The 23,472-nt window shown below is 39.9% G+C and overlaps 1 protein-coding gene across 1 annotated transcript in view; it reads right to left on the minus strand.

Annotated features, from left to right (window-relative positions):
• Positions 1–23,472, minus strand: part of mdga1 (MAM domain containing glycosylphosphatidylinositol anchor 1) — a gene marked incomplete at both ends in the record, with an annotated part of 157,901 nt that overhangs the window by 36,100 nt on the left and 98,329 nt on the right. Inside the window, 5 exons of the mRNA XM_079186174.1 lie at positions 3,415–3,563; positions 3,738–4,004; positions 8,929–9,228; positions 9,902–10,231; positions 12,496–12,765. Coding sequence (XP_079042300.1) covers positions 3,415–3,563; positions 3,738–4,004; positions 8,929–9,228; positions 9,902–10,231; positions 12,496–12,765 — 1,316 coding nt within the window. The remainder of the gene's footprint in view (positions 1–3,414; positions 3,564–3,737; positions 4,005–8,928; positions 9,229–9,901; positions 10,232–12,495; positions 12,766–23,472) is intronic.

Here is a 23,472-nt window from a genome sequence, read left to right on the forward strand (position 1 = left end):
AGTGCACTGGATAAATAAATATAGGTGCAACTCTGAAAACAGGCAACTTCCTATGAGAGGGCACCTATGAAGAATAGGGTGTACAATGAGCAACAAAAGGCTTAGTAAATCAGTCACTTTTGTTGCAAAAAGGTAAAATCAACACAAATGTCTTATCTCGCATGAATCAAAGTACTCGTTTAAGAAACCGCAGGGGTAGAGGTTGGGGTAAATAAAAGGGGTGTGAGGACAGCTTGATGAAACAAAGAGGGCCTGCCAACGTTGTTAATTCCTACACAAACCCCCTGCAGAGAGAAGAAAACTAAATGAAGAAGCGTAAATGGGGATTTCACAGCCTGGCAATGAGTCATGGAGCAAATCATGTAGTCTGTCACACACACAGACACACGCACACTCACACGGACATATGCTCTACACATAGGTGAATACAAATGCATTAGAGGCCATAGTATATATATATATATATATATGTATATATATATATATATATATATATATATGTATATATATATATATATGTATATATATATATATATATATATACATATATATATATATATACATACATACAGGCACAAAGCCCTGCGATAAAAAGCAAATGGACACACTTTATGCATTGAGCAGAAGTCATAGGCATGTACAATGAAAAGCTCTATATGAACCCGTTTCTTTTATTCCCCTCCGTGTCTGCATGCCTCCCCCGAGACGCCCTACATCATTTTGTATGTGCTAAAAATATGACGTCAAGGCGTTAAGAGGATGAGCTGGAAAGTGTTGCAGAAATACATGGGTTGTGAAATTGAGATGGTATTACATTTGAAGGTTCTCATACTCTATTTAATAGTTGAAAAGACCAGTGAGATTCAGTGTTTTTCTTTAATTTGCATTTTATTTCTGTCTTTCACCTTTCATTTAAGTCCTTGCTCTCACCCTTTGCTTTTCCTTTAGTTTTCGTTCTTTTTTTGTCTCAATTTTAGCCACTCTCTAATGCATTCATAAACGCAGGTAAAAACCTTGAAATTAAATTAAAGTTTAACAACATTTAAGAAGTCTTAAACTGCCATTTAATGCAATTCATTATTTTAACACTGTCAGCATAAAACCTCACAGCGGCTATTTATCAGAGCTATTTCAGTTGCCACGGTTCACCCAACATTAAATGCCATTAAGTCTGCACTTATAACACAATACCTCAGTGCGGGAAAAACTGAAAGGGGCAAGCGAAAGCGAGAGAGAGACGAGGACAAGTCAAGGCAAGAAATACTTAAATAGGGCAAAGAAAGACGGAGAAATGGGGGAAAAAACGGACGAGATGATGTGTGTGAAAGATATTGGACAAAAGGAGAGGGAACAAGAGAGAGGTAGTGTAAAAGTTTTCAGAGAGCTGAGGCATGCAATCAAATGTGCATCTTAGGAAGGCCAGTGCTAATTTTCTGTCTCCCTGTAGAGTCTTACTTAATGAGGTAAGCAGCCAAGTCTTAAAGTAGGAGGGGAATTAGCTATTCATCCGCACAAAAGCAAGCTGGCAGGCCCTGCATTCCCTCTGTTTCAGTGTCTCACACACACACACACACACACACACACACACACACACACACACACACACACACACACACACACACACGCACACATCAACCCCCAGCCAGTTGTGTATAATTCACTATTATCCTTCCTGTCTTCTGACTCAAGGCCAGTAATCTATGAATAGATGTTTGAAGAAAAATAAAAAAAGAAAGGGTGGCCTGAGGTTGCTCTCCTACTGTGGACAAAGGTTTCCAACTTGATTCAGGGGTGAACTCAGAAGGGCTGAGTGTGTGTATATGTGTGTCCAAAACTGTTTTTAGGGCGGAATTGGTTGGACAAAGCACTAAAGCCTTAGGTTTTCTGGAAGATAAAACCTAAAAATCTGTCGTAATATTGGTCATTACTGATAGTAGTCTGTAGATTTTTAGACAATGTATTCATTTTTTAATGGAATAGCTATGGGTGCATGTTAGCTGTGTCATAAAAAAATATCTTCTATCTCCAGATTGTTTACTAGCTTAAAATCTGTGTAAGCTATAGCCAGAATTATGTCCAAAATGTCACCATCATATCCGATTATACGTTTGTGTGAAATTGTCATAATTAGCATGTGTACTCTTGAGTTATGACCAAAGACGGGTTCAAAATCTAATCAGTTCATTCTTGAGTCGAAGTGGATGTTTGTGCCAATATTTTTTTGAAATTGAGGTGTAAGAAGTTAAGTTTGCGACTGCAAAAGACACATTTTACTACTCTCACAGGGTTGTGAAAATGAAGTCTCTTAAATGTAAAGTCAATCATTTGAGGACAAGATAAAACATGAAAATACTCTTAACTGTCTCTGGACTGAACACTGGCTAAAATGAGAGATGTTGGCAGCGGAGGGCTGGTCTTTCTGTCGTTACGACACAGTAAACACATCATTGTCTGTCTGGCACTCAAAGCTAGAGTCGTAGAGTGAGAGCAGAGTAATCGTAAGCAGAAAGTTATATATGAGGGTTAGGCATTGTAACCTTAGTTATGTGAACAAAGATGCAACGCTCTGTTTGGAGCTGAGCTGAGCACTCATATTCACATCTGTGGGCACTGGAAAGTGGAAGATGAAGTCCATGTCTGAAAGGACTGAGTGATGAGAGCTGAAAGAGGTGGCTACTCATGAAAAGGAGCTTACAAGAAGAGAGGAGACAATATAAGATGTGAGAAGGAGGGAAAAAAAGACACAAGGTCCCTAAGGCTGATCTCAAATAAATCTGAGAATCTAACAGTATTTATTTTTTATATTGTGCCAATTGGATAAACAAAATTTAAAAATCAAAGTGAAAATGGGATTATAATCATAGAAAAGAAAATGCAGTGCAAATATTCTCTTTTTGTTTTCTTTCTTTACTTTGGTGCATAATAAGGGTTATGTTGTGTGCTTGCTTTTTATACAGTTTGTTTAATTGAAAGCATTTCGAGATGTGCGCACTGCAAGAGGACTTTGATTACCGTGAACAGCGGTCCTCTTAGAAAAAAAACACATTTTCAAATGCATGGGAACATGAAATCTGGGTAGGAATTGCATCAGAAAGATATGCTTATTTAAAGAAACTGGGTTATTTTTCAGTACAAACAGGTAAAGACCCAAAGTTATGAGCCACACAAAGGAGAGGAGAGGAGAGGCTGTGACATTGTTGTAATTCATTGCAGGTCTCCATTGATTGGCTTCACACTTCCAACGTTTACTTCGCATACACACTTCTACCTGCCTATTCAGATCAAGTACAGTACATGAAAGTGTGTATGCATACATGTGTGCAATATGCTTTTGTTCATGTGTACCTGTGCTTTCACAGGCTTGCTGAGGGTGAGGACTGTATTCTTTCATGTAATTGTGCAGTATTAGCATACCTTTCGGACATTAACCCAGTAGCCTATGATACGATCCGTAGCCTCAGGATCTTTCTGTGTCCACTGCAGGTTGTAGGAATACTTGTTTTCTTTTAGAATTCGCACTGGATTGGGTGTGTCGAAGTAGAATTCAGCATTGTAAGGTTGTGCTGTGGGATGGGGGCGAGAGAGAGCAAAATGTCACTGGTAAGTGATACCAAAGAAGAGATAACTGTGTTGAATATGACTATAAACTTGATGAATGGATGAATAATAGATTGATATAGATGAATGCTTTTGCCACAAATAGTTTACAAAGCATAGTCTCAAGTTTGTTCACTCACCAGAGACATTAAATGTGCATGTTGATGTCCCTGCACTATTGCTGACTCGGCACTCATAAGAGCCATTGTTGGTGGGTTCCAGCTTAAACTTCTGCTCCGGCGTCTCCTTCAGGTCTGGCATGGGCATGCGGATTAATTCGCCGTTACGGAACCAGCGGATGTCTGTTAGGCGTGGCGGGTTTGACCGCAGGATGGTACACCTCAGGATCACCATCTGATAGTTCCTCGAACGCGCATCCTGGAAGACTGGGTCCAGTATTGGAGGATCTGTGGACACAATAGATTTAAGCTTAAGTCCATTTGAAGTTGTTAGATATTGTTTAGCCTGCATATATATATATATATATATATATAATGTTATGAGGTGCAGAGGCAAAATCCTGTCGATTGTAACTGGTTTTAGCTCGTAATCTGTTTTGTACTGCAAGACCACTATACCTTTCCTCCCATGCTCACATACACTGACTGTACACAATATTTGGGACTCCTACTTTGTGATAAAGCATAGTGATGAGGTGTATCCATGTAAAACCCATTATCCCCAATTGTTTTCCAATACAAAATCTATTTCCATCATAAAGGAGGAGATGGAGATAAACTGAAGCAGAACAATTTGAGAAGGAGAATTCACCTTAGAAATGTGGGCGATGCTAAATGGACTGCAGTGGTGTAAGTACATCACCACCATCCATGTCTAATTTCTCCTGCAGTATCTCTTTGTTCTCTGCAGCGTAAATTTCTTCACAGCATCAGCAAACATAGGTTTTGACAAATAATCTGCCACAGAGCGACTGTTAGTGTCACAAGGGATGAGGCATTTCTATGAGGCACATTTCCTATCCCTGCTGCTAACCGATCCTAAGCAGCTGTAATTAACCTGTCAGCAGGGATGTGTGGCTCTGCGGTTAATGACTGACTAGCTGTTGTTGCCCCGGGGTCAGCCAGGACACAAGAAAGCCAAATGACTCTGCCACAAATCATCAGCCAGCTAGTTCCCCCCTGGCTAATCATGTAGATAATAGACAAGATGCTAATGGTGGTATTGCCGTACTAACAGTGATGAGATCGGGTGTTAAGGCCCCTTTAGGTGAGGCAGCATGACTAGAGTCCCTTATGAATCAACTTTATCAGACACAGATGTGTAATTACAGTCTAATCTGTGTTATGCCTGTAATTTAGATGGACAGGCCCACGGATGAGCCACAGTCAGGGGGAGAGAAAGAAACATAGACAGACAGAAAGATAACACATGGAGCAGGGGAGAACACTGAAATTGAGTGACTGCATTTTAACCATACCAGGAATAATTAAAAGACAGAAAGACATTCAAACCTAGACAAAATCACAGTGATCTGATGACAAACTGTTTTCATGTTTAAACAACTGAATTATCAAACATTCAGACTACGCAGTGTTGACATATTTAAACATAAACTGAAAACCTACCTCTTTAGCTCTTTTTGTTAGAATATATATACACACACATATATATATATATTTGCTATTTTGCTTCCAAATGTTTACATAAATGAAGTTAATAAAAACCGAGCAACTGTAACACATGACATACTACATAGTTAACACTGCAGACATTTAATCATCTTTTTTGACATCTAAATCTCATCTATTCTCTCTTTGAGTGAGGCTTTTATGATTATTTTTTTATTTTTTATTTGTTTGCAACAGGTACAGGTATACACTGCCAAACCAAATCCTTGTTTGAATCCCTGGTTTATCATTCTGTGCTTGCACTCCAGTCAGAGGAACACGAGTAAGCACCTGCATGCTAAAAAGACTGGAAACCACAAGAACATTTGACTTCTCAGCTTCTGTGTTGTTTTCAGTCTAGACTCGAAACATGTGGATGCCACATACTTACAGCCTCCAACTTTCTTTATTTTTAGAATGTAAATTGCCATTTACTCCTGTGTTTCCAGTCATTATTATGTCTCCTGACCTGCCTGTACTTCCTGCACCCACAACAGAATGATGTGATGGAGCTGAGGAATGGGTGAGCAGTCAAAGGTCATATTGCAATCCTATGGACTGATTAGTTTATGGTCACAAACCCTGCTCCTGCTTATGGACACAAATATGCATACTGATGCCTATCTGACTTTGGAAACAGGTGTCACGGGTAAAGAAAACTGTGGCGCGATGGTGATAGAATTAGGGAGGAGGGACGGAAAGAGGAGGAGGTGTGTGAGCTGGTTTGTGAGCAGTTTATAAATCATTCCATCCCCAGTAGAATTTGGTAGTTATAACAATTCCCTATACCTCAAGTATTCATTTCAACAATTAAATACGTTTCTTGGCGGTAGGTTTTACTTTTTCAAATTGTGGGGTTACTTCAATTTCTAACCCAACATTTCAAATTCTCTGGGGCATTGTTTTTGCATGTATTTGCTATTAGTTGGAGACCCACAGCACCACACTGCAATGTTTCATAGTCAGAAGACCATAATCCATGTAAACACAACATTGCTATCTGTCTTGTCGAATGCAAAATGGATTCCATCCAGGAATGCAACACTGACCAAGCCAAACATTTATAGTGCACAAAGAGAAAATCAATTTACATGAGACTGAGAGAGGGATGAGGTGAACGGGGGAGTAAGGTGGGATGAAGGGAGAGAAAACAGCTCTTAAAGAAGAAGACAATGAGGAAGACATATGATGGGGAAAGTGTGGTGTGAAAGTGAGAGAAGCTGATGATTGAGTACGGGAGCTGGGGAGAGAATGAGAGAATGCAGGATGCAGAAAGGGAATGACAAGACAGAGAGAGGTCCTCTCTCATGGCCAGTAGTTAGCTGATTGATGATGATGAGAATGGCAGTAAGGAAGAACAGCTACCTCTCTTGGAGGGAAAAGTGGGCAAATAAAGAAGGGACACAAGGTGAAAAGAGGAAGTGGGAGAGGCAACGGTGGCAAGAATCTGCATATCCTCTTAATTATGTCTGCCATAAAAAAATGATGGCATCCTTCCCTCACATCGATCAACAGTGCTAAATAGTAAGAAGCAAAACAAACCTGATAAAACAAACAAAGTGAAAAGGCAAAAAGAGGGGCAGTGGAAGAAGAAGAGAGGAAAGGTCTGTTTTAACACACTGTTGTTGGCAATAGCTAAAGATTTTTTTATGGTGTTTCTCTGTCTGCCAATCTGTTTTTCTCTTCATCTCTTTTCCATCTTTCTAACCTCCCAATCGCACAATCTTTTCTTAGCACCTCGCCATCCCTAACCCTGTTTCAAGCTCTCTCTTAACCCTTCTCTCGGTCTTGCTCATGTGTCTGTCTCATCTCTCTGTTTCTTTCTCCGTCCAGAGTGGGGTGGCCACCTGGTCCATTAATCAGACTTGGCCAGTGTGGACGGCAGAGCTCACAGAGTGTTGCCCTTCCGCCCCGCCTGCATTAGAAGGCCCTGTAAATCCTTCTTAAGACGGGAGGAGAGGAGACTGATTCAGGCGTGTTTTCATTAATTACGTCCTATGAGTGGTAGGGAAATTGGTTCTATTGGGCAAAGTACTCCTCAGACAAACAAATAGTTGATGCTACCTTTAAGCAAAGACTGTTCTTAAAAATTCAATACAAAAATGATAGTCGCTGATTTTAGTCAGGATGTGGCTTTAAATGCTCTCTTCATGTAAATTAACAGGTCCCTGTTTATTCCCCTTACAAATGTGAGCATATTCAAATATGTGATGGATTATAGCGTCTAAAATATATCTATCCAGATTTAGCTACTGGCTAAAAGTAGCACCTCAATTTAAGTTGCTTTGGTCCAAGAGGGACACATTTGGTACTCCTAGTTGCTTGATGAATGCAGGTTTGGGCCTTTCATTTTTTTCTCTTTTGAGTCTTCAGATGCATTGCTATTTCTTTTATGTATCCTCATGTTTTTCTGATCTCTTGAACATCTTATAACTTTAATTAAAGGTGCCTTTTATCTTGACCTTGTATACAGGGCACAATGGAGGTTACTGAAAGTGTTGGTTTCACACTGAATTCTCTTTTTTGTCAAAGTTATTAAAAAAACATGGGTGTACAACAGCAGATAGACGTCCTTCAATTTCTCAGAACTAATAAAGCTTCCTCATTCAACTTCATGGTGAAGTTCAGCTTCAACCAATTACCCCCTGGAAGGAATTTTTTCCCGTAATTTATTATGTTGGATTTTATCCATTGGTTACAATATGCTGAATGGAGCCCATCCAGTTTAAAGATGGGCAAAGTATATATTTGTATCCTCCTGCTATGCTATAAATGTTAAATTATATTCATATAAGTTGATAGTTTTCAGAAAAGTCTAAATCAAATTTGTCACTTTAAGCTCTTAGCAGTCAGAAGTGCCGTTGCATGCTGGCACAATTCAAGAATTGTAAAAGTGAGTCAAAGTGGGTAACCTCATGGGATGGGAGAAGGTGTTGAAATGATGTGTTATTTTATCGAGACAGATCCTCCTCCTTCCTCAAAGCTCATCCTCCGGGAGATTTAAAACGACAGTCCCCACTGGAGTGCTCACAAAGGGGAATGGGTAGGTTTAGAGAAAACAGCCTTTTAGCCAGAGAGGTGCGTCCTCATTTTCTTTTGCTCTTCCTTTTTACACTCTTTACATTACCATACATTTCCTTACACAATTTTGAGCAAAGTCTGAAGATAATGCCTTTATGCGTGTGGTGCAAAAGAAGAGTGCAGTGTTTCAATATATCTCTGATATTACCCTAGCCATGTGGCCTATGGAGGTTTATGCAAAATAATGTATTTAAACACCATCACATAGAGCTTTTAAACTTTCATGGAGAATGATGTCTACCGAATATTTTCTCTACCGTTGTGACTGTTATATCCTCTTACTACTTTATTTTAAACATTGCTACTGCAAATATTCTAGTTCTGAAGCTCTGTTTTGGGTATTGCAGACGTTACTACTTCTAATACTGTGTGCTGCTACCCCAGGGATCATTAAAAGTGTCATATTATCCTGTCTTAACATACGAGTAGACAAGATGGAGCAATAGCAGTATGTGAAAGCAGTCGCAACCAATCTGGATTTTTTTACACCAAACTGAACCGCGAGAGATGCCACAAGTATTTTAACAAGTTAACAAGTTTAACTGCTGCTTATTCTAAACAATGATGTTACACGTTGTTGTAGGTTGGGTTCTTGGGTGAAAATCATCTGATCTACACTTACACTGCACATTGAGTTGGACCTGTGCCTCCCTGCGTTTGATGTTAAGCCCGTTGTATGGAGCAGTCTGGCACCGGTACGCCCCCATCATGTCCCGACTGACGTTCTTCAGTCTCAAGCGACCATCAGTGGTCTCCATCATTGTCCTCCCTGATGGCATTAGCAGGTCTTTTTCTGCCCGTGACCAGAGTATAGGTGGACGTGGTTTGCCATCTACCACCAAGCACACCAGATCAACGTTACCTCCCTCGCGCACACTGACCACCTGACCTCCTGGTGGAACCGACAGCATTGGAGGAGAGACTGCGGGGAAGGAGAGAAGGAAAGGAATAGTAAGAAAAAGTGTACATTTATTCTCTTACCTCTACATAAATGGAAACAAACATTAATAATGTGTTTGAAAAAATTAGATTTTCTATATAATAGGCTGCAATAGGAAAACAATAATCATACAATTTCCATTACATTGGTCGCTTCACAAAAAAGCCAAAGGAAAATTAATATATTGTAGCATGTAAGTATCTACTAAAAGGCTATATGGATAAATATAGTATAATTTCAGAATAAACAATATAGAATATGAACAAGTACAGCAGAAATGGTAAAGAAGGGGTATATGTTATATAATTATTGAGGAGGACATGACTTTAATATTACAGATGGTGTGAACAGAGACACTGGATAACAGAGACAGATGGAGAATAAAAAGGAACAGAATAAACTGACATTTACAAGGCTTTTTTTATTGGACAATCAGTTTCAATGCAACATCGGAACATTAAAAAAGATAACTGCCTAAGGAATTAAGTGCTAACATTATAATACACACACGAACTCACAGAGATAGAAAGTCCTAAAACTTAACATTTTTACATATTGTCTACATATCAGCTTTACATGCTACTGATCAGCTGTTGCTTGCACATAAATGCACTTGTCAGAGATATCAACTAAAAATAGAAAAGCAAAACCTCACCACTGTTCTGAGAGATGTTGACATCCACACGGAGCTCCAGCCCCCTGCTGCCTGGGAAGTTCGCCACACAGCTGTAGGTAGCCAAGTCTCTGAACTTCATGTCCACAATCTCCAAGCTACTAGTGCCGGGTGCCATGTCTGGGTCACTGCGCAACAAGATCAGGCTATCCGAGTTGAAGACAGGTGCACCGTTCTTGTACCAGGTGTAGTTGACCTTGTCCTGTGGGGTGGCATCAACGTGGCACGACAGCTTGAGGTCCCGACCCATCTGGATGGTCTCGCTGTCCTTGTTGGAGTCTGGTGTAATCTGGAAGGTCAGGTTGCTCATTGCTGTGTGGTTAAATAGGAGGTACAGTGTCAGGTTAGCTGTGGCGCAGTCTTGAAAACAATAAATGGGGGAGGGACTATTTCAAATACTCACAAGGAAATGACTGTGAAAAGACTAAACAAAAAAAATATTGGGATATTTTCCTCTCCTAACATTTGTAGGCCTTGTCGCAATAATCTTTCACTTTCAGCCTGAATTACATTTTACAAAGCGAAGCATCTAATGGTTTTCACACACAAATTCATGTTAACAAGTTCTACAAGCAGCCACTGTTAACTGTTGAGTAGCCATTGTTAGTATATAGTGAGGATATTACTATCAACAAATAACACATACAAACATCTGCAAAATGTGTGTACAAGTATACAAAAGAGGTTGTCTGTTGTCTGTTTTGCAGCCATGGTAAACAAAATAAAATAAACCAAACCAAACCATTTTTAACAAAAACTAATTTAGTTAGTTAGTTAAATTGATAACTATAACTTAATTTTGTATAAGTAATGCTTGGCATTGATGAAAATATGTGTCCTTGTACTGTAGGATTATTATACAGTATATGTCAATTCATCTCTTACTCTCTATATAACCTTTTTTTAATTTTTAAAATATATTTTAATATTATATTCGGCAGTTTATGTCATAGCAATAACGTTTTGAATATAATAGTTTGTTGAATATAAATCAAATTTAAATGAATGGAGGAGGCAGAAGATGGCTGATACAAACTTTAGATAAGTGACCTCATCTTAAATTACAATGGTGTGTAGGGTGCTAATCCATGTCTTTGTCTTTTTGTATCATTTTGTATAATTCTGTATGACTATGTATGCACCTACTGTGGTGAGAAATGTCCTCCTTCAGGACACATATTGAACTATCTATCTATCTAATGCAGAACAGAAGACAAGTTTGCGATATAGCGTGTGAGGCATGAGGAGGGGGCAAAAAAGAAACCAAAGGGAAAAGTAAATTGAAGAAGAAAGAAGGAGAGAGAGAGAGAGAGAGAGAGAGAGAGAGAGAGGTAGATGCAAATTGTGAAGGAGGGACAAAAGGTGCCCGATACAGAATCAAATAAGAGGGGGATAAGGAGGAGGAGGGGGAAAACAAAATCAAGGACAAAGAGTAACTCTCACACTGTCACATTTAATTTTCAGTTTCAAAGGCTACGTTTCCCCAACAGATTTCCATGTTGAATACAAAACAGCTCTCTGTTTCTCCACTAACAGGAGAGACAGGCGGCAAGGAGGAGAGGAGAGCTTGGTTTAAACTACTTTCGAGCTTGTTAACAAGATGCTTGGGTGGAGCCATGGGTATGAAGCAGTGACCATATGGTCCTGCAACTTTACCTGGTTAGTGTGGAGACAATGTTGTTTGTGCATGTGATGTCGGAGTCTGCAGCTGTGTGTGCATCCATGTACTTTTTCAACTGTGTCGCCTGCCTACCTGCAGACCTCTATCTCTATGCACTTACACTGATCGCGAGTTTGTGTGTGTGTGTGTGTGTGTGTCACATTCACCGTCTTGCCACCGGTGCTGGTGTGACAATGCGTTCAGGCCCATTAGGCAAACAGGAGAAACCCATCCAGCATACGTTCTCTACAGTGTTAACTAACAGAAGAGACTGTTGCTAATTGCCTCCACTACAGTCTAACTAATTGGAGTGAATAAAGATGATTAAAGGGACTAAAAATAGCCGGAGGCGAAGGAGATTGGAAGGCTTCTTGTTTTAACATCAGGGAGAAGCGCAATACTTAGTCCGCCTATTCTGACACGGCTCACATCAGCTCTCTCTAATGATGGATCACCTGCATGTGTGTCACACTCAACACAGACACATATAGTGCACACAACAAATGAATACATTTGCTCACATTCACACACTATATTCAAAGAATAAAGCTAACGAGGACTGGACAGATGGCACTCTTTTTTTTTATTTCAGGGAAATAATTTTAGCTTTAAATAAAAGAAAATTAAAAATACAGTCAGTTTAATCCCCCAAAAAATATTTAATTCATATTTTCAAGAACACCAAGATATTTTTCAGGTGTGTGTGCGTGTGTTTTGTTCTGTTGTAAATCTGTTGTATACTATCCCCTCAGCTATCAAAAGGAAAGAAAAAAAAACATATGGCATGATTAGAAATAGGGAAAAATTGCACACATTATAGTTTAAAAGTTTCAAAATACTGAACCTACATTGTTGCTGGATGAACACAGCATTAATCATGTCAAGTTCGGGCCAAACACACAGATGTAATACTTACTCCTGACAACGATATTGACGTTCTTGCGTGCTGGGTTGCCCACATTGTTGACAGCCGTGCAGTTGTAGAAACCTGCGTCAGCCGGGGTGACAGCTCGCAGAATCAACGTTGGCCCTCGAACTTGGGCGCTGAGGGGAAGGGATCTGGGGTAACGTGACCACACCACAGTGGGGAGGGGAAAGCCTGCCGTCACCTCACAGTTTAAGGGCACATCCTGCCCGGGATCCACCACCACCGTGTCGTTCACTGACAGCCGGATCATTGGGGGAGCTGGCGGGGGGAGAGTAGAAAGGATAACAGGGAGAGAAAATCACTTTCCTTGTGGTTACATGGAACAGAAATATTTTTTTCTTGTGATTTGCAACTGCTGTACAAGATTGGTGGTTTACTGAAACCTAGATATTGTAAATAATGTTAACTGTCGCTGCACCTGTAATAGGCTACATGGTTTCAAATGAAGGTCTCCTAGGGGGATTGCAGGATGGTTACAGGGTTTTGCATGGAGGTGATGACATCTGACTATGAAGCAAGGAATCTCTGTCTCTCGGTCGGTCTGTGGGTATGTCCTTTGAATATCTGGAGAAGCGTTCATTTGATCTACTTCATACTTGGTGGGTGTATCGATAGGGACCCAAGGATATGCAGTGTTGAGGTTGGTGCAAAACGGACAGACAACACTTCTAATATTAATACATTTAAACAAACAAGCAATAGTGCTCTGTGAAGCAGCAGGGGCGGGGCTCTGCAGGTTGAGTCGAGCATGTTGTCTGCAGCGGGCCTTTACAGGCAGCTGCAGCTCATTGACTGAAGTTCACTTTTTCTGCTGGATGCTTGATATACTAACGTTACAACCGAAACTCTTCACTTCCCTGGTGTCACCGAGCAAGGAGTGGTTGTCGACAGCAAATACCGAGAGCCAAGCAATCAGGCCATATCTAACAGGCATGCGCACCAAATGCCTTGGTTATACTTTCTGCAAGGATGGTCACACAGAAATGAGCTGACGGTAAATGGATATTCTCAAAGCTCCTCAAAGTTCTTTCTCCGACAATCTGCGTCCACTTAGTTCGAAAATATTGGATGTGCACAGACAGGTGGAAACCTGCCACACGGAACCCCCAGTACGTGGCCGAGCAGCCATCGCAGATCCGGCAAGCACAAATCATGTAAGGGCACTGCGCAAGTTTTCTAAAAGTGAGAATGAGAGTATGTGTTATGCTACTCCGTCAGTGTGTGCATATAATATAATCTACATAACTTAAAAGGAAAAAGGTTTGGCATTCTGGTCTTTATAAACCTCAGCTACTGTTTTTAAATGTATCAGCAGGTTGCTGTAAACTGTACGGTTAATTAATGTAAAATGTATTTGTTATCAAACTCAAACCTAGCTTTCTTGGCTGGGGTAAAAATCTGGGAAAACTGGTACCTGAGGACCGGACATACACTTGAATAAATTAATCTTGAACAGCAATGAACTCCCAAACTCTGCCCTCCAACCAAATCAGCAAACAGCCTTTTATGAATTAGTTTTGACTGCAAATATAAGGTAGCACGTGAAAAAGTGTTAATATATGTGCCTGAGTGTCTTTGTTTTCCACAGTGTGTGTGTGTGTGTGTGTGTGTGTGTGTGTGTGTGTGTGTGTGTGTGTGTGTGTGTGTGTGTGTGTGTGTGTGTGTGTGTGTGTGCGCTTGCCTGTGAGCCATTGTGCATTGATGTAAGGGTGTGTGAATTTCCAGCCCTTCCCCAGTACTCACCAATCAGTAAAGCAAAAGTAATTCAAGTCTTGTTCCCATACATTTCATATTGCCCAAATCTTCCCCAAGCCACTGCTTCATTTTCCTATGACTGACCTACCTGGAAAAATAAAGGATGACCCAAAATGCAAGTGCAGAGGGGGGGGGGGGGGGGGGGTCTTCTTGTTGCTAGACAGAGATCGATTAGACCACAGCAGTTTCAAAATACCAAAAAAGGACAGAGCAGATGGAGTGCAGGGCACACACACACACAACACGGTACAGTACTGAACAACTGAAGAGGAAGGAGACAATAAACGACTGTAATGAAGCAGGAGAGGACCAAAAATAAAATAAAGGTTATCAATAATGTAAGAGAAGGTTGGGAAAGAGGGAGCTACCGTGAAAGCAGAATGTACACACACAAACACACACCGTGATAACTACATGGCATCATGCACTGTGTACTGTCTGCACAATTACCAAATACAGAGGGAAAATAGAATGCAGAGATTAGTTTGAGAGTAGTTTACTCATAAGACAGCTTTCCAAGACATCCACTGATAAACTGTACAGTGCATTTGCATATAAGGAAAAAGGACATAGGCACTGTTTAACTTCAAAATCACCACCAAGAGAGTTGTCAGGAAACAACAGCTCATATGTGCCAACTGATGGCTCAGTTGCATCAATTAGGCTGAGGAAGTCACAGGTTGTTCCTGTTTTTTTCATTGACTTAATGAAATCCACTGCAGATACTGTGCGGAAGCTGGTATCTACATCTTATCTGCCAAGTGTAACAAAGTCTGTGTTTGAGTCCACTTGTCATAAATCCAGCAGTGTAGTGTTACTGACTCTCAGGCGTTCTCTCTCAGCGGGTAATGTCACTGGTGGTTGTGTGTGTGCAACTTTGCCAGCTGGTGAAAGATGTGCACAGGGTAGCTTGTCCTGCTCAACTTTCAGCACAACTGTGGCAAATGACAAGCTAGATCTGTGGCTTATGGAAATGTTATCAATAGGTGTAGCATGCGGATGTAACGTAGTCAGTGCTAATATGGTCATATAATGCAAAAGTGTGCAATCAGCAAACAAGCTACCTAGTAGTTAAAATAAGTAAATCATCATTCCTCCATCCAACACAACCAAACTCAGGTTCAAGGGCATGCTTAACTTGCCATTTTCAGTGGCTTTTATACACAGAATCAAATTAATATGTAATGTGAAAATGTTTTTGAGAGACAGACCCACAGAAAATGACAACCCCCAACATTACTTTACTCGATGGAATGTGGTAGCGTTAGCCCCTTTTAGCTCGTTTGAGGTTTCGTTGCTGACAACTATTGTAACGTTGTGGTTCAACTCAATTTCCAGCAACAGGAGTCTGCTGGTAAAAAAAACAATATGTGTTACATATGCAGCACTAGCCAGCAGACCACAAAATTAGTGCCTAGCATTAGCTATCTAGCAACAAAAAGCTCCGGGTGTTGGTGAAGGTTAAAAACAAACCAGAGCTAGCTTAAATGAGAGTGACGTTTGGACTGATGTAGATTTGTCAGATAGCCAGTCTGGACAGTTTCTGGTAACATGTTAGCTACGGCAGGTTTATGAGATGACAGTAGGCTATGTCAAGTCTGCATATAGTAAATTTAGCCTATCTGTCCTTCTTATAGTTATTCTTCCCCCTATAGTGGCCAAAAACCAGGCAAGCTAATGCAGCAGGCTCTGTTTGGTAAAAGAAGAAAACAACATGGGTCTCCTGAAAATACAAAAGTTAAAGGGTGATCCAATTAAATAGTTTATTATTGTTTTTGTTTTTTAAACAGGCTGACATATTATGAAATCAATTGCAAGGCTTTTGCAGCAAACACGTGTTGTCTATTTGTTTACTTCTACAGAATAAATGGTCTGTAGCAAGTGGTGGCGGGGAGTTGTGGTTTTGCTTATGTAAAACCACTGGTTGTTTAATGACTACTTTGTCCATGATAATTCCAGGAATTTGTTTTTGCTGTCAAAAACCTCTCTGTAAATCAAGGCTCTCAATATTGCACTTTATATAGAGTATCAAACAGGGTTTCCCACATCCTAACTTTGGCAAAGCCCCTGTTTCATGTGGTTATGCTGTCTAGTTCAATGTCCAACTGAGCACTTTATAAAGCCTTTAAAATGCTCCACACTCTGCTGCAACTTTGTGTCTGTGTGTGTAACTCTGCCTCTCTGTGTGAGTATTTAGCAGCAAAAAAGAAGAAAAACAAGGTCATTGTATTCTGTTTAAAATCTGCTTAGTCAACCTGTCTCTTTGAATTATATATGTATTCTCTATTAAGCTGCCATGTCACATGTGATGATAAAGTTTGTGTTTCCATAGCGCCCTGTAAGACATCATGCAGCAGGTGATAACTCTATATTGATTACCATCCGGAGGCAGAGTTATAAATTACGCTGTTAAGGAAATGTTTCCAGGGTCAATGTGGAGACAAAATAAAGCAAGCAAGACGCTTGACTACTAAACTTGTTAGGTACATTTGTGTAGTTCCTAAAAGATTCGAGTCTTGGGTCTATTGATGGAGTACCTCTGTAGTCAGCAGATGGGGAGGAAGTTCAAAGGTTCATTGCTGATCCTTCATAAAAACAGGTGTGAGATAATCATAGAGACATTTATCCATCAACACATATTCGTCTCTAACGGCCATTACTGCAAAACATTTCATATTCACATCACCCTATGAAGTAATGCATATTAAAACTTCTGTGGCTCATAATTATGAAATTACTAATATTTAATGTGATGATATTTGGAGTATTCATTCATGAATGTTTGAGGAATGCATTAGCATGTGTGCAAGCCATTTGTTATAAACCAATGAATAGTCCAACAATTTTAATATGGAGATCCAGTAAGTGTTAATCAGATGAATCCAATGCCATTACTGATATGGAGCCATTCCATTGATGATACAATTTGAGTTAATGTATTTTTTACCATTACATTCCCTTCAGCCAGTTATTTAGTTATGTATGCATTATTTAGACATGGACGTGTGAACACTTATCAAAAAGTGTTATTTTAAAAGGTTTTACAAAGGATTTGTTTTCCACGAAACACATTGACTTGTTGAACATAGGTGCATTTTTTAAGGTTTTAAATATTTGTATTTGAGCATTTTATAGGAGTGTACTCCAGACGGGTCTTCTAAATTGCAAGACGGAGGAGAATCCAGGCTTATCGAGCTGAGAGAGAGTTAATCCTCAGTGAGAGTGAGACCGACCCCACAGAGCACAGGAAGCAATTCATTGCTCTAATAGACTATATGCAGTACATCCTCTCATCTAATCTCTTTTTTAACAGATTGCAATCGCCATAATGAAAGAGGTGCACGGAGGCTCAACAAACTAGTTTACCGACGGATGTTTCTACTATTACAAGAACACACGAATGCCGTGCACACACACAGACAGGCTTGTACACTATTACATGGGTGACAAAAATGTGCATGCAAAATCACACACTAATGGGACATCTCTTTAGCTAATCTCACAAGTGATGGCTCTCAAGCTGACAAGACATTTCACTGGTGTAACAACTGCAATCAGCACATAAATAACACTGTCCACTTCCATTGTATCAAATCACAACGCTAAGTAAACCCCTGTGAGCCTGAAGAGCCTTTCTAGTATTCAACGAACCTTCATGAAAACTGTTTGTTTGTTAACTACAGTTACAGTAAAATAGAGCATCAGCACTATTGGATATATATTAAAGCCCTGGTTGTTGTCAATATTGATTATACTGACATTTTAAGGTTGAATAGTCAAAGAGTGTATGTATGCTGCTTATTTGGTTTCCCTCTGAGTGCACTAGTGTCCTACATGACACTAAAAGATGTGCAAGTCAGGTTAATTGGACCGTAAATTAGCTTTAGGTGAATCTTTATGTAAGCGGTTTAAATAAGTGTTGCAATTTATCAAATGAATTAACAAATTAAAAGAACAGAAAATGCCAAAAGTGTAGCTCACAAAAGTCTGAGAAGAAGACAAAATAAGAGAACATTATGTGAAGCAAGGAGGGAGGAAGTGAGGATTTCAGAATTATAGCTTCAATTTCCTGGGGATGCGTGGGTGACAGCAACGGTGGGATCAGCCAGCGCTCTTCCCAAAGTAATGGGATTTATGTGCAGCACAGCGGTTTACAACCAGGTAACAAATGCCTCTCTCTACCACGCTCACACTATCCCACTCCCTCTCTCGCTTTTTTCCTCTGTCACTTTGTCACCTCTGTATCTTCAATATCTGTCTTTTTTACCTTCCCTTGTCTCTAAACCTGGTTTTCATTCTTTCTGCATTTTTTTTTTCACTCGATTCTCTCTATAACTTGCTTTCTCTCTCACTGCCATGCTGTACTGCAGGAATTAATGAATCTATGAGGTAAAGGCAGGTGGGTTCTTGAGGGGAAAACAGCTGGAAATAAAAGCTTAAAGGTTTAGATAGAAGTGTATGATGACAAGTTCTGTATGTTTGTGTTTTGCACCCGGGAATACAGTGGGTGACACCTTTACGTCAGTCAATAATATTATGAGGGGGCATGTTGGCCGACCCCTGGTGCCAAGTAGGAGGAAATGTCCCAGGTGTGTGTTTGGGAAATGGAGGATCGGTGGTTATTACCTCTATACAGACAAAATACCCTGAAGCAAAGTGAGGAGATGAACCTCAGAGTTTTTTAAGTGCACTGCATGGTGCCCAACCCCATACTCTGACCTTGAGATATTATATTTATCTAGGAATGATATTTTGCTTACGATTAATGGACAATTGAGGACATTGTTTGTAACCTTTTAAGCCCTATTTAAAAAATAAATAAATAAATAAATAAAACTCTAATACCATCACTCAAAACCAATTATTCACCCTTAATCCTACCCCACCGGCAGGCAGGTGGACTCTAAGAGGTTAACCTTTAGGAAATAGTTTAAAGATTCAGATTGTAACCGGAATGTTGCCAATTTAAGTCCCAAAACTGCAATTGGTATCTTACATTTGCAGAGTGCAGGTCATGGGTATGAGTATGAGTGAAGCAGAGCCCTGCTGACAAGAGGCTGCATGCTAACTTGTATAATTAAAGCATTATATTTTGAAACTGGAAAAGTCAAACAAAGAGGGAACAGACCTGAAATTCTGAGATAGCCCTCTCCTGTAACTTCACCAAAAATGATCAGAGCAGCCTTACAAGCAGATTGATTCCTGACAGCCAGTGTGGCTGTACATCCCCACCCTGATCCCCTGACTGGACTGGATTTGAAGCCAGAGGAGAAATGTCCTGGTGGAGACATTTAGGAACTGAACAGTGTAAAAGTCCATGTGGGAGGCCTTTAACCTACATCCATACAGCACAGACACACATGATCTTTTAGTCATACAGCTATATACGTTTGTATGGAAATAAACAAATCAAAAGTACAAACAAAGAGTAAGTATTCTAACAGGTGAACACTTTAAATCCATAAACGCTTTTAGATTATGTCAAAGGTGTGTCTTTTTTATTCTCCCTCTCATTTTTCTGTAATTTTTTCCTGATTCTCTCTCTTCCACATGAACACTCTCAGACATGGATTCTACTCACATAAAACTTGCTGCACAGATGCAGTACAATGTCCCACCGCAGAAGTTTTACAGTACTAAGGGTTATTGCAGATTGCCCATCGATCCTTAACTTTTCAAGGGGGAATTTATACGCTATAGGATTTGCCACCTATTGATCTCATCATATATATTACACACTTGTACGACTGTCATATTATTGTGAAGGTATATTGTAGTAAGAATTACAGTAATCAATAAAATACTGAATCAACTCTCCCATCGTTCAGATTTACAGTCCGCTCAGAGGTTGTGAACAGTTTTAAATCATTCGTCCAACACATGCAGCAACCGCCGGATCTGAAAAGTGATGCCATTGCGGAAGTGCCTTAAACTGGCATTCTTTCCAATAGCCAACAGGGGACGTCTCCTCTGGTTGAAAAAATAAGTTTGATTGTGTAGAAGTCTGTGAGACTTTTAGTATTATTATTATTTTAGAAAACATTGTAAACATGAGTTTATGACCTCAATCTTCAACTCTTCTTCAATACAGCATGATATTCATTTAGTAAATGATGGTCCCATTGAGGGTAAAATTGAGGATAAAGCAGGGTATGCTTTACGGCAGGCTACCTGGTGGTTGACAGGTCCCTACCATGGCGTTTTCCCGTCTGTACGTTGAATGCGTTTCCGTCTTACAACTTTAACCCTTTCACAGTTTTCAGTTCATGCAAGTTAACCGTCACAGTTTGGTCATCTAACATGTCTTATTCAGTGTTCTGTTGTATTTAGGTCCAGCAAAAAAAAGATTGCCCTCTTCTTCTATCCGTTCTGTTGTACATTAGCTACTTTAAAAGATTGCAGGCCATGTGCGATGGTGGTATTCAGGCTTTAGCCAAGTGGTTAAGTTATGACTTTTCTATATTTCTCTCCATTTATTTTAAACAAACAATATGTGACGAAATCAAAAGTTCACATTCAGTTACGGTGGAAATCAATCTAATGCAATCTACTGTTTTGCTCCATCCCTCCACATGTCCAGGCCTTGTTCCATTACCCCCTCCACCCCTTTGCTACACCACTTTAAATAACGTGACGAGCACCGGAGCATTGCCCCTGTGTTCTTTTTATGCGAGACAGGGGATGAGGATTTACCCGCTGTCAGCAGTTGCTGGAGGGCAGAAGCCCCGTACTCAAATCCCAGGCTGGGATTATGATATAAAAATCAATCAATCCCCTTGTCCCAGCGCGGTGAATCAGCGGTGATGGCGTGACCTAGTTGGATAAATCTAATCTAAGCAGTGACTGACGCCACAAGGACAAAAAGGAGCTCAGTGGGGAATAACAAAATACGCTTGTTAGATAAATATTATAGAGGATAAAAAACAAAACAGCAACTCGCTGTTTGTTTTCCTCTTTTACAATCTCTCTTTATCATTTGCCCTTCTGTCTGTCTATCCCTCTCCTAGTCTTCGCCCTCTGTGTATCTATTTCATTATCTCTGCTCTCTATTTGTAATTTTCTTTCTGTTCTGTTTCCCCATTTGTCTCTCTTGATATTTTGGGGATTTGAGTTGAAATTTTCAGAGATAACATTAATATGTTTACACTTAGTGTTATTTGTCTTCTGTAGCTGGATCAAGTTTAAACTCTGTATAACTTTTGCCTATTTATTTCTTTAGGACTATATTGCCTGAACTAAGCAAGTGCAGCCTGCGGTGAGCTGCCATGCAATGTCTATGGGAAGTTGCTGCAAGTCACCCTGAGCTCAGGCTGTTTGATCCCGCAGCGAAGTGCAGAAAAACTAAAAGTTGGGGATAGTTTAACTTTTGGCAGCTAGAGAATCAGTAAACAGAGTCCTGTGACTCCTGTGACATGTTGATCTATGTAGGAAGAATTTCTGCCGCCCTGAAACACGAACAAGTCTTCCGGCTAATTATCGGGACGAGCTGCACTTAACCGGTGCTTGGTATGTCCCTGGCATAATTAGCTAACTTTCGATGTATCTTTTGGAGTAACATTGTAGTGCGTTTATTGTACTGATACCACTTCTTCATTCTAGTGGGAAAATGTGAGGTCTAGGGCAATGGGTGTACAATCTGTGAAAACATGTTAATGGAGTTGGTAGGGACTTATTTTGGGACTTTTTTAAGAAATGTTTCTCAGACTTGAACATTTCTTATCGTAGACTCAAAGCAACGGCGAAAAACTGTTTAACCAATACACTGTATTGCAGCTTACTCTATCCTGTTCTCTCTCACTCACACACACACACACACACACACACACACACACACACACACACACACTAAGCAGTGTGTTTTCTGTCACTCCATGAGACTGTGAGGTCCAGCCAGATTGGCTGTTTTGGCAGGCTTTTGCCACCGTATGTCAGCACCATGCAGATATTTATTGTTGTGTTGGCTGTGTGTGTGTGTGTGTGTGTGTGTGTGTGTGTGTGTGTGTGTGTGTGTGTGTGTGTGTGTGTTGACGGAGCCGCGGGGAGACAATTGATCCAGGCTGCAGGAGTCCAAGAGGGAAAGACAGGAAGACAGAGGGAATGAGAGAGAGGAACACCTTTCACATAGAGCTAGAGCATTAAGACTTGTTTGTCCTTCCTTCCTTCATATCAGTTGATTTTCAACAACACGTTTGTGACTGTTTAACAAACACTTTTGTAAAATAGGACATGTTAGAGATTATCCAGTGATCTGAGGGCTAACGAATGAAAAATGAGCAAGGGATAGCACCACAGACTGCCATATTCTTATACCTTTTGAATAGTATTTAAAATATGTGTACATTCAAAAGCAATTCATGTGTTCAAATAAATCAGAACCATGGCACAGCCAGTCAGCTGCAATCTGTATTCAGACTTTAAGTCCCCAAATGTTTTAGCCTCTTGTTATTTGAACACTGTTTCTTTTTTTATATTGTATATTTTATGATGTTGTAATTTTTGTATGCGATTGTTTGAGATGTATCTATATGTTTTATTTAGTTTTGTAATGACTTGCCTCCTGTAGCAGCCTTTTTGTCCAGGTTGTCATTGTAAATGAGAACTGGTTCTCAATTGACTTATCTGGTTAAATAAAGGTAAAATTAAAAGAATTAAGAAAATGTTCCATTTTGGTTACTCTCTGTTGTCACTTTTATTATAACCGATAATGTATCATCTCTGGTCCTATGTGTGTGCTGCTATAATGGATAGTATGTGTCATTCACCTGAGGCTGAATCATTAGCGTCACCCTGTTTTTCCGGAGCATTTCAGCAAGCCATGTCCATCTGTCATTTTCTGTCAGATTCACTCTCAGTCCTTAATTTCCTCCTTTTTTTTCTAACTCTTTTCTCACGCCCATTCTTAAACAGAGATTCCAGACTCTGTTTTCTCACCTCTTAACTTTATCACAGAGTTGTTGTTTTTTTTATCTTTCCCACCTTCAGCTCACTTTAGAAGACTCGTGGGAAAATGTATCTCTTATCTGAAAGAGGCCTTATTGCTCAATTGATAACCTCTCCTTCAGAGCAAAGTCTGTAAATAAAAAGTAGGAGTAAAAAGTCATGGAGACTAGTGGCCATCATAAAAACGTAGCAAAAAGAAACCTTTTTCTCTTTACTCTTAAGTGTGAAACATAACTTTAATGCAGTTTAAAAAATAATGTACTTTTATTT

The sequence above is a fragment of the Pholis gunnellus genome, assembly GCF_910591455.1.
Source record: "Pholis gunnellus genome assembly, chromosome: 1".
Classification (NCBI taxonomy): Eukaryota; Metazoa; Chordata; class Actinopteri; order Perciformes; family Pholidae; genus Pholis; species Pholis gunnellus.